The sequence below is a fragment of the Hypanus sabinus genome, chromosome 5, assembly GCF_030144855.1.
Source record: "Hypanus sabinus isolate sHypSab1 chromosome 5, sHypSab1.hap1, whole genome shotgun sequence".
Classification (NCBI taxonomy): Eukaryota; Metazoa; Chordata; class Chondrichthyes; order Myliobatiformes; family Dasyatidae; genus Hypanus; species Hypanus sabinus.
In genome coordinates, this window is record NC_082710.1 from 13,960,595 (window position 1) to 13,971,756 (window position 11,162).

General features: G+C 42.9%; 1 protein-coding gene across 2 annotated transcripts; it reads left to right on the plus strand.

The window, feature by feature from the left end:
* The first annotated feature begins 1,221 nt into the window (after nt 1-1,221).
* On the plus strand, nt 1,222-11,097 carry LOC132393938 (uncharacterized). 2 transcript variants are annotated; one of them, XM_059969407.1, is made up of 4 exons: nt 1,222-2,387; nt 8,872-8,989; nt 10,565-10,742; nt 10,824-11,097. In XM_059969407.1, exons 1-4 carry the CDS (start codon nt 1,964-1,966, stop codon nt 11,055-11,057), a joined length of 954 nt encoding a protein of 317 aa, XP_059825390.1. In that variant the 5' UTR covers nt 1,222-1,963; the 3' UTR covers nt 11,058-11,097. The 2 variants fall into 2 exon arrangements, with proteins under 2 accessions (XP_059825390.1, XP_059825389.1); XM_059969406.1 differs by having other exon boundaries at nt 1,224-2,387; nt 8,773-8,989.
* Nucleotides 11,098-11,162: the final 65 nt, after the last annotated feature.

Sequence of the window (11,162 nt, forward strand, 5' to 3'; positions counted from 1 at the left end):
ACAGGCCGTTCGGCCTATCTAGTGGCACTGGTCTACCAAGTCCCATCGTGCTGCCCCTGGACCATAGTCCTCCATACCCCTCCCATCCATGTATCTGCCCAAATTTGTCTTAAAATTTGAAATCAAACCTATATCTACTACTTCATTCCAAACTCTCACCCGCCTGAGTGGAGGTCCTCCCTCATGTTCCCTTTTAACATTTTATCTTTCACTCCAATTCCAATCTCAAGCAAACTCAGCCTTTATCCTACCTCTGCCCCTCATCATTTTGTCTACCTCTATCACCCCCCCCCCCACACACACACACACACACACACACACACACACACACACTTCTCCTATGTTTCAGGGAATAAAGTTCCAAACTATTCAACCTTTCCCTATACATCAGGCCCTCAAGACCCAGAAACATCCTTGTAAATTTTATCTGTAATCTCAATATTATTAATCAGAACATGTATGGTCTGAGGTTCGAAAGTGTTGAACTACATCAAACTATAATGTAAACTTTAAACACTGCATGTTTTTAAAAAAAATTCCGTACTTTATTGCTTTTGGTTAGTTCCTGCATTTGTAGTTATAAACTAGAAGTAATTCCCCATTGAAGGAAAATTTCCTAAAGGTGTATCAGGACGTTCGCTGTCTCGCTCAAATGAGACAGTCCTGTTCCCTGGTTAGCCGGTTGGCAAATCAATCAATAAACAGAGCAAAACTCTCAAAACGATGCCAGACAACACCTGATAATCTCAGTGGTATGTCAAATTGTGTTTCATGAGTGTATTTAGTTAGCCGAATCCTGTTTTCTGGGCACAGTTGGGAGAGCGCACACCCTTCTCCCAAAGTAAAATGACTGGATCATTTATGAAAAGTCTCTGGGCTTGGTTTCCCTCCTGTCAGGTATGATACACCAGAATTACCCGCTGTCCGATACAAAAGAGAATGAAGATGACCAAGAATCAAATGTAGGTGTCAAGCGGTTCTAACTTATTCACAAAACATACCGTAGTTCATCGCATTGCACGTTTACAAGCAGCCAGGCACGACGAAGTAAAAAGCCAGTGAAATGAATGCTGTGTGGACCAACGTGCACTGGGAGGTGCGGGTGTGTGGACCGCACTGTCGGGGGGGCGGGGGAGGGTGCGTTGGTAGCTGCAGACACATTAGGGGCATTAAGAGACTCTAGATGCACATGGATGAAAGAAAAATGGAGGGCTATGTGGGAGGGTTACTCTGTGCAGAGTAGTTGAAAAGGTCGGCACAACATTGCGGGCTGAAGGGTCTCTACTGCGCTGTACTGTTCTGTGTTCTATGTTAATTGCATGCAGGACCCGGCACCAGGCGGACCACCGCAGCTTCTCCTTGTCTTATTTGCACAAAGACAGCTCCTGCAGACAGTGCTCATCACTCTTCGCTGCTCGTTCCCTGGGCATCTCCTGTCATAAGAGGAAACTCTTCTGTGTACACAATTTCAAATTCTTTCATTGTTCAGCAATTTGTACCCGCTCGCCGCCCCCCAACTTCCTGTTATTTCAGAAAGAATCCAGCCTGCTTACACTCAGATATCCTCCCCAGCGTCCAATTTCTTTTACGCACGCAAAATGCTGGATGAACTCAGTAGACTCGGGCCCAGACACTTAATCAACCTCTGATACCCTCTCAGCACTGCCCTTCTGGCGGGCTTTCTTTGCGCAAAAATAGCGTTTTATGATATTAATATTTAATTAATCTTCCCTGCTTTTCAGTTCCGTTATCTCTGGCATAAACAGAAGTTTTCCTTTTCCATTTATGGTCTTGAGAACCAAAGCAGTAAATTGCGCAACAGAATGGAAAATTCCTTATCAGCGTATTTCCTCCTACGGTATCAGTGGACAGGAAGTTCAGCTCTGCTCTGCTCGAGTGGAGAAGTTCAGCGCCGCACTGTAAGACTACGAACGGAAGTAGTGCGAGATACCCTGAGGTGAAAATGGACTTGAATGTGTTTGCAAGGACGGAGCGACTCGAGGGGCCTCTGCAAGAATATTACCAAACAAACGTCAAGAAAGAGTCAGGCAAACGCGAAGTGAAAAACACTTTGCAGTCCACGATAAAAGACCTTCTTGAATTCATCCACGGCCGGGACAAGCTGTTTGCAAATAACTTCATCCAGGTGGGGAGTATTGCGGACCGAACCAAGGCGGAGGCACTGAATGAACTGGACGTGCTCGTTCCTCTCCAGAAGGACATATTTCGCGTCGCTGCCATTGATGAGCATTTGGACATGTTTGAAGTCGACGAGTATGTTGGTGCTTCGTGGAGATGCCTTTCTCACGATGAAACCATTATGAGGTTGTTTAATCTGGTAAAGGAATATAAAGACATTTACTACAAAGATAATCATCGCTTTCAAGGTAAAAACGTACAAAACTTAATATTATTTAGGACCAGAGAAAAGAGCCTCGAAATATAAGGACACCCCTTTAGAACGAGATGGGGAGGAATTTCTTTAGCCAGAGGGTGGTGAAGCTGTGGAATTCCTTGGCACAGACGGCTGTGATGTTAAGTTATTGGGTATAGTTAAAGTGGAGGTTGATAGATTCTTGATTAGTTAGAGTGTCCACGGTTAGGGGAGAAGGCAGGAAAATGGGGGCGAGAGGGATAATAAATCAGCCACCATGGAATGGCGGAGCAACATCGATGGGCCGGATGGCCTTACTCTGCTCTTATGTCGGAATCAGAATCAAGTTTATTATCAGCGGCATGTGATGTGAAATTTGTCAACTTAGCAGCAGCAGTTCAATGCAATGCATATCTAGCAGAGAGAGAAAATAATAAATATAATAAAACATAATAATAAAAAACAAGTAAATTAATTACGTATATTGAATAGATTATTTAAAAGTGCTAAAACAGAAATACTGCATATTAAAGAAAGTGAGGTAGTCTCCAAAGCAAAGTCCATTTAGGAATCGGATGGCAGAGGGGAAGAAGCTGTTCCTGAATCGCTGAGTGTGTGTCTTCAGGCTTCTGTATCTCCTACCTGATGGTAACAGTGAGAAAAGGGCATGCCCTGGGTGCTGGAGGTCAATAATAATGGACGCTGCCTTTCCGAGACACCGCTTCCTAAAGATGTCCTGAGTACTTCGTAGGCTAGTCCCCAAGATGCTCTTATTATCTAAACAACGTTAGCCAATCAGTTTGAACATTAGTAAAATAAATGAACTGATCCAAACAGTGTTAGAGTAAAAACCACCCCTTCACATGTTGTCATTATTCAGCTGAAACAGTTCCCTTGGTTTGATGATGGTGTATCTCCCTGCCAGATTCTGCCTTTAGCTGCTGTTACACGCAATCGGAGTCAGTGGCTTCAGACTCAGAGCTCAGGCTGTGTGTGATAGTTTATACGTGGCGTCCAACACTTGGACCTGAAGACACTGTGATTGCAATTGTGGTTCAGTTGTCTGGACAGCCCTGAAAAATCAAATTCCTAAACTCAAAGACTTCAAGTTGATCGATGACGTAAACGACGCATTTCACTGTATGTTTCCAGGGACATGTGACAAATACTGTAAAGCTAATCTTTTAAATTATTCTCTGTTTAACCTTTGGCGCCCAAGCCTGCATACCAGCAACGTTTATCAAGATCGGGTTCGTGAGTGCACTCAATATGACCCTGTCGGTTTGTGTTTGTGTTACAGAAAGACTGTGAACAGGAGAATGACACCTGTAGCAGTCGGAATCAGAACCACTGACATATGTCGTGAAATGTGTTAACTTAGCGGCATGATAAATATAGGGGGAATGAATTACAGTAAATACACAGTGCCTATAGAAAGTATTCACCCACCCTGGAAATTTTCATCTTTTATTGAATAGACAATAGACAATAGACAATAGGTGCAGAAGTAGACCATTCGGCCCCTCGAGTCTGCACCGCCATTCTGAGATCATGGCTGATCATTCACTATCAATACCCAGTCCCTGCCTTGTCCCCATATCCCTTGATTCCCCTATCCATCAGATATCTATCCAGCTCCTTCTTGAAAGCATCCAGAGAATTGGCCTCCACCGTCTTCCGAGGCAGTGCATTCCACACCTCCACAACTCTCTGCGAGAAGAAGCTCTTCCTCAACTCTGTTTTAAATAACTGACCTCTTATTCTCAATCCATGCCCTCTGGTACTGGACTCTCCCAACATCTGGAACATATTTCCTGCCTCAATTCTATCAAATCCTTTAATTATCTTAAACGTTTCAATCAGATCCCCTCTCAATCTCCTCAATTCCAGCGTGTACAAGCCCAATCTCTCCAATCTCTCTGCGTAAGACAGCCCTGCCATCCCAGGAATCAACCTAGTGAATCTACGCTGCACTTCCTCAATTGCCAGAATGTCCTTCCTTAAACCTGGAGACCAAAACTGTACACAATATTCCAGGTGTGGTCTCACCAGGGCCCTGTACAAATGCAAAAGAACATCCTTGCTCTTGTATTCAATTCCCCTTGTAACAAAGGCCCACATTCCATTTGCCCTCTTCACTGCCTGTTGCACTTGCTCATTCACCTTCATTGACTGGTGAACTAGGACTCCTAGGTCTTTTTGCATTTCTCCCTTACCCAACTCGACACCGTTCAGACAATACTCTGCCCTCTTGTTCCTGCTTCCAAAGTGGATAACTTCACATTTATTCACATTGAATGACATCTGCCAAGTATCTGCCCACTCACTCAGCCTATCCAAGTCTCCCTGTATTCTCCTAATGTCCTCTTCGCATGTCACACTGCCACCCAGTTTAGTATCGTCAGCAAACTTGCTGATATAGTTTTCAACGCCCTCATCTAAATCATTGACATAAATCGTAAAGAGCTGTGGTCCCAATACAGAGCCCTGTGGTACCCCACTAGTCACCTCCAGCCAGTCTGAGAAACACCCATTCACTGCTACCCTTTGCTTTCTATCTGCCAACCAGTTTTCTATCCATGTTGAAACCCTGCCCCCAATACCATGAGCTCTGATTTTACTCACCAATCTCCTATTTGGCACCTTATCGAATGCCTTCTGAAAATCTAGGTACACAACATCTACTGGCTTACCCTCGTCTAACATCCTTGTTACACCCTCAAAAAACTCCAACAGATTAGTCAAGCATGATTTGCCCTTGGTAAATCCATGCTGGCTCGGCCTAATCCTATTTCTGCCATCTAGATGTGCCACTATTTCGTCCTTAATAATGGACTCAAGCATCTTCCCCACGACTGACGTTAGGCTAACAGGGCGATAGTTCTCCATTTTCTCCTTCCCTCCCTTCTTGAAAAGTGGGACAACATTAGCCACTCTCCAATCTTCAGGAACTGATCCTGAATCTAAGGAACATTGGAAAATGAATCACAATGGATTTAATTTGGCTTTTTTTTGGACATTGATCCTCAATCAGGATACACAGAAGAACTCGGTCAGAGTTTCACCAGACAAGGATCCACAATAACCAAACAAAACAGGTTTGGCAAGCCCCTCTGAAATGCACCTGGAGCATGCAGGAATTCAGAAATAAGACAGCCCTGCCTGTCCAGACAAAGCAATAACCCCCGATTATAACAACTACAAGTCACTGAAAATCCAGTGCTCATTCAATCACCCCAAATTGAATAAAAGTGATAAATACAAAGAGAGTTTAACAATCCCCATGATCCCAAATGAAACACTTGCAACGCAAAGTGAAAAACCAGAGCCAGTCCGAAGACAAACAAGCAGACATAAAAGGTAGGCTATCCAAGCAACTCTGCCGACACACAAGATTACACGGAGAAACTACAATCCAAATACTAATTTTTTTTTTTTTTAAATTTCTTTTTAAAACAACCCATGGTTGTGACACTGCTCCTACTCACACAGGGAATGGATACATTTATCCCCATGCACATGCTGGTTTTACCCCAGCGGAGACATCACCCTGTCCCTACCAATCCAGCAATTTAAATGAGCTTTCTTTGGCAAACACGAGGAAATCTGCAGATGCTGGAAATTCAAGCAACACACACACACAAACTGCTGATGGAACGCAGCAGGCCAGGAAGCATCCGTAGGGAGAAGTACGTGTCTCGGCCCAAAACGTCGACTGTACTTCTTCCTATAGATGCTGCCTGGCCTGCTGCGTTCCACCAGCATTTTGTGTGTGGAGCTTTCTTTGGAGTTGGAGAATACAGGTCAGCACAACACTATGGGCCGAAAGGCCTGTACAGTGCTGTAATTTTCTTTGTTCTATGTTTCCTTCACACGTCAACCTGAAAACTTTACCTTTCTTGGTTTGGATTTAAGAGTATCTCTAGCATTTTTAGTTTTCTTTAAATTTTAGAATTTCTGCAGCCATAGGGGGTTTTGTTTTCACTGTGGAGACTTGTCCACTGAGCATTTCCAAGTAGAGATGAACATGTTTTGAGATAGTAGAGGGAGGAAGGGACATGTGGTCAGTGCAGGGAAGAGGCACTGAGCTCAAATATCAGCCTCAATATAACTGCGTAACAGAGCAGGCACCTGTCCCTGCTCCTGTTTCTTATACATTCACTGTCACCACAGAAGAGTTGGACATCAACTAGAAAGCATAACCACCCCCACCAACATTTCCCTTGCGGAGACACTCTGGAGGTCACCATTGGGCAGAAGCTCTCTTAGAACTGCCACATTAATCCAGTGACACACATGCGGAGCGGAGACTAGTGTTCTGTGACCCATCTCCAAAGACTTTGCATCACCTCAGAGTCACAGATCGGGAGTATGAGGGAATACTATCCACCGAATGAGCACTCCTCCAATAAATGTAAAGGAATTGAACTCCATCCTGGACCCTGCAGTCCATTTGCCCTGCCCACCGCTCACCCACTCACCAAAACATCAGAGCTTTCTGACCGCAGTTTGTGCTCTCAACAGAATTCATTCCACATCACCTCCCAGATGGAAAATCCATACCATCAGGAAGGACATGGGAATGCTACTCTTCAAATTTTTTTTATATATGACATCTGATAACACAATCTCTTGCTGTTCCTTTGGAAGGCTGCAAATACCCAGCCATCAGGCAGCATCCGTGGAGAGAGAGAGAAACAGAGTTAATGTTTCAGACTGGGAACTGTCTGTAAGAACTTACCAGCTGTGAAACAAACAGGAAAAGCTGTGTTTCTGAAATTATTGGTTCAGTATTCAGAGGGTGACATTGTAGTATTGTGGTTAGCAGAGCATTTTATAGCATGAGCAACCCAGGTTCAATTCCAACCACTGTCTGTAAGGATGTATGCTCTCTGTGTCCCACCACTGTGAGGATGTATGATCTCCATGTCCCACCACTGTCGGTGAGGATGTATGATCTCCATGTCCCACCACTGCTGGTGAAGATGTATGATCTCCATGTCCCACTACTGTCGGTGAAGATGTATGCTCTCTGTATCCCACCACTGTTGGTGAGGATGTATGATCTCCATGTCCCACCACTGCTGGTGAAGATGTATGATCTCCATGTCCCACTACTGTTGGTGAAGATGTATGATCTTTATGTCCCACTACTGTCTGTGAGGATGTATGCTCTCTGTGTCCCACCACTGTGAGGATGTATGATCTCCATGTCCCACCACTGTTGGTGAGGATGTTGATCTCCATGTCCCACCACTGTTGGTGAGGATGTATGATCTCCATGTCCCATTACTGTTGGTGAAGATGTATGCTCTCTGTATCCCACCACTGTGAGGATGTATGATCTTCATGTCCCACCACTGTTGGTGAGGATGTATGATCTCCATGTGATCACATTCCAAAGACTTACAGATTAGGATTTAAGAGTTGTGGGCAGAAGTATGTCGATCCCCTAGCCCCTCCTCGCACTGTGTTGGTCATTGACACAAATGACGCATTTCACTGTATGTTTTGATGTACATGTGACAAATAAAACCAATCTTTATCTTATCTTTAAGTCCTGAGAACTGTAAAGTTCCAAGTCAAAAGCAAAACATCCTTTTTAATTCTATGATTTTATTTAAAATAGACTATGCTTCTGTATTGGAGACCCATCATGTATGAGTTTCTGGCATATTCACAGATAATAATGGTCACTGATCACTGATCACTGCTGCATATTGGCTTTATTTTACACTTTATTTTACACTTTTGTTGGAAATCACCATTGTCATTTACAGTATTTCGTTTTGTCCCCAGGGAAATGGAATTAATTTTCAGCTTTCCAGTGTATCAATTTGTTTAACTATAGGACCATACGACATGGGAGAAGAATTAGCCATTCAGTCCGTTGAATCTGCTCTGCCATCGTGGCTGATCTATTATCCCTTTCAAACCTTCTCCAGCCTTCTCCCCTTAACCTTTAATGCCCTTACCAATCAAGAGCCCATCAGTCTCCACTTTAAATATACCCAATGACTTGGCCTCCACAGCTGCCTGTGACAATGAGTTCCACAGATTCATTACCTTCCAGCTCATTCCTCTTTCTCTCTGTTCTAAAGGGAACTTTAGAAATGGACACTGGTCCTTATCTTCTGGGGCTGTGCCCTTTGGACCTAGATTTTCCTACCATAGAAAACATCCTTTGCACGCCCACTATTCTAGACCTTTCAATGAGATCCCCCCCCCTCCAGCAGGTGGTGCAGGTCCAGAGCCATCAAATGCTCCTCATACATAAATCTTTTCATTCCTGGGATCATTCTCGTGAACTGCTTCTAGACCCTCCCCATTGCCACTTCATGAGAAGGGGCACAAAATTGTTCACAATACTCTAATTAATGACCAACCCTTGTTTACAGTTAGAAAGAAGAAGGTAACAGCTTCAGCTCTGCCTCTGACGATCAACTGGATAGATGTGGATATGGTGCTTTGTATCGAAAATGCTCTCTCATTCTCAGATGTGAAATGGCTTTACCCAAGTTGGTTCAATGGCAGGTCCAGATGGTTGAGCTATGAACAACAGGAGCGAGTGAAGAACTTTGGGATAGATTTGACGTGTCAGGGAATATACTGGAGGTAAACAAGATCGTCATGTGTTTGTGGCATTAAATATTTGTTTAATTGAGACCCTGGATAAACCAGTGTGTCTACAGGCTTATTGTATCCAATGTAGTTTAATTTTTCTGCAAGGATTTCAGTAAAAATAAATATGTAATGTCTTCCTTCCAAGTCCATTTAACCATGGAAAATAGCCCAGAGGATCATTGTGTTTCAGATGTAGGCTGTCTCATCAGAGAGAATTTGTCTGAATTAACCGTGTTACAGGTCTGTTACAGATAGAAGTGGTGATTTGATTAAATACCTTGAGACATCATACAAATATAAACACTCATTAAATTAATGTAGTTTAAAAAGATTGTCTTAAAAAGTTATAACATACTAGCAACTAGTATTTAATGTAGAAAACTATTACAAGATACTTTACAAAAGCATAAGCAAAAACACATTCATATTATGCCCAGAAAAGTATTTGGTGGTGGGGGGGAGAGCACATAAAAATTGGTCAAACTAACATAACAGAACAAATAAAATGAAAATTAACTAGTGATTGAGTGCACTGCCAGAGATGGTGGCAGAGCCAGATACATTAGGGACAGTTAAGAAAGTCTTAGATAGAAAAATTGAGGGCTATTGGTGGGAGGCTAGATTGATCTTAGAATAGGTCAAAGGGTCAACAGATGGGCTGAAGGGCCTGTACTGTTCTAAACTCTGACTGATTGTATTGCTGTTGGATTAAAATGTTTTCGGCCTGTTGCGCCGTTGACATTTAGGGCCACAATGAAGGTCCTCCATCTCTGCTGGTGTTCAGGGTTTCCTTCATTGTGTTAGTAACTTGGGGTTTTTTATGACTGTTAGTCATGCAAATTCTAGGGGGAGACTCAGGAATACTGTCGCGCTCAGATGTAGGATTCTTCATTGCTTTTTTAATAACAATTTTGTTTTACTAGTCAAGAGTTGTTAGCCCGGAGCTAAACCCCCCAAACCTAGATGACCAGTGGACCACTGCTAGTCTGACCTCTACCCTTTGAACTGTTTAGCATAGGTGATACTACTGAGAGCCAAAGCATAAAGCCTTGACTCCAGCCAACATAGCTCTCCAGGTCATTGAGGCATGCAAGCCTCCAAACCATGATAAGGTTGTGGTTCTCTAGAAGGTTTCAGAAGATTGTTTGTATGTACTGTATATGTACAGTAGAACTCACAGCACTAACAAACCAGATTTACACTTATTTTGAGTTGATTCCCGATACCAGCTGCTTTGTGTGCAAATAACTGGCTGCTTGAGCAATCCAGAAAGGTAGCTGAGAACACAGAGAAGAAAAATGAAAACTAATTGTGTAGATTTAGTACTCTTACCAGATGAAAGTATGTAGAATCTCTCATTTCTGATTAGATGATTGGCTGAGGAGAATTATTGAACAAGACAGTGCTGGACTGTGTGCAGCTTTGGGCTGAGGCACACTGCTCTGGGTGGGTTACTGATGCAACGACAGAATGCGGTCCTGCTGTCAAAACAGGCCAAGAGTTATTGTCATTGATAAGTGACGGAAACGCTGGCAAAATTACGACTCTCCGTTACTGTTCTCAAAGGCCTTCCTTCTCAAGGATCGATGCCTTTTTATTTGGTGAAGTAGATGGGAAAGGTGGCTACCGTAAAAAGGCCTTCAAAATCTTCAAGTCTCTCAATAATTACTATTGGACTGTGGATCAATTGTGTGAGGGCTACAAAGGGAAGCCAAAACCGTTTCTCAACTCCTTTTTTATGAAGGTAAGTTTTTGTCAATATTTTCTAATTATATTGACTTTACAAGCTCGTTCAAATGTGTCTCACCTTTCCTTTCCTCGGTAGTTTCTGTACCTACACACCAGAGAAAAATATCCAGAGCCTCATCACTGGGATTCACTGGCAAAGTCATTCTGCAACTTCTTGGATGTTTTAAATGACTGCTGTAACCAGAAGTGTCTGTATCACTATTACCAAGCTAATGTTAACCTTTTTGAGCGTGTTGCCGATAAAACCTTCAAATGGTTGCAAGAAAAGATACACGATATCTTGGAAGATCCAGAAAATGAGATCGAATGATCTGATTGAGAGAAGGAAGAAGAAAAAAGACATTGTAGTTTCATTCAATTCCTTCGTGATGTATTTGGAAATTGATACAATTAATATTTCTAATTTATATCTGGA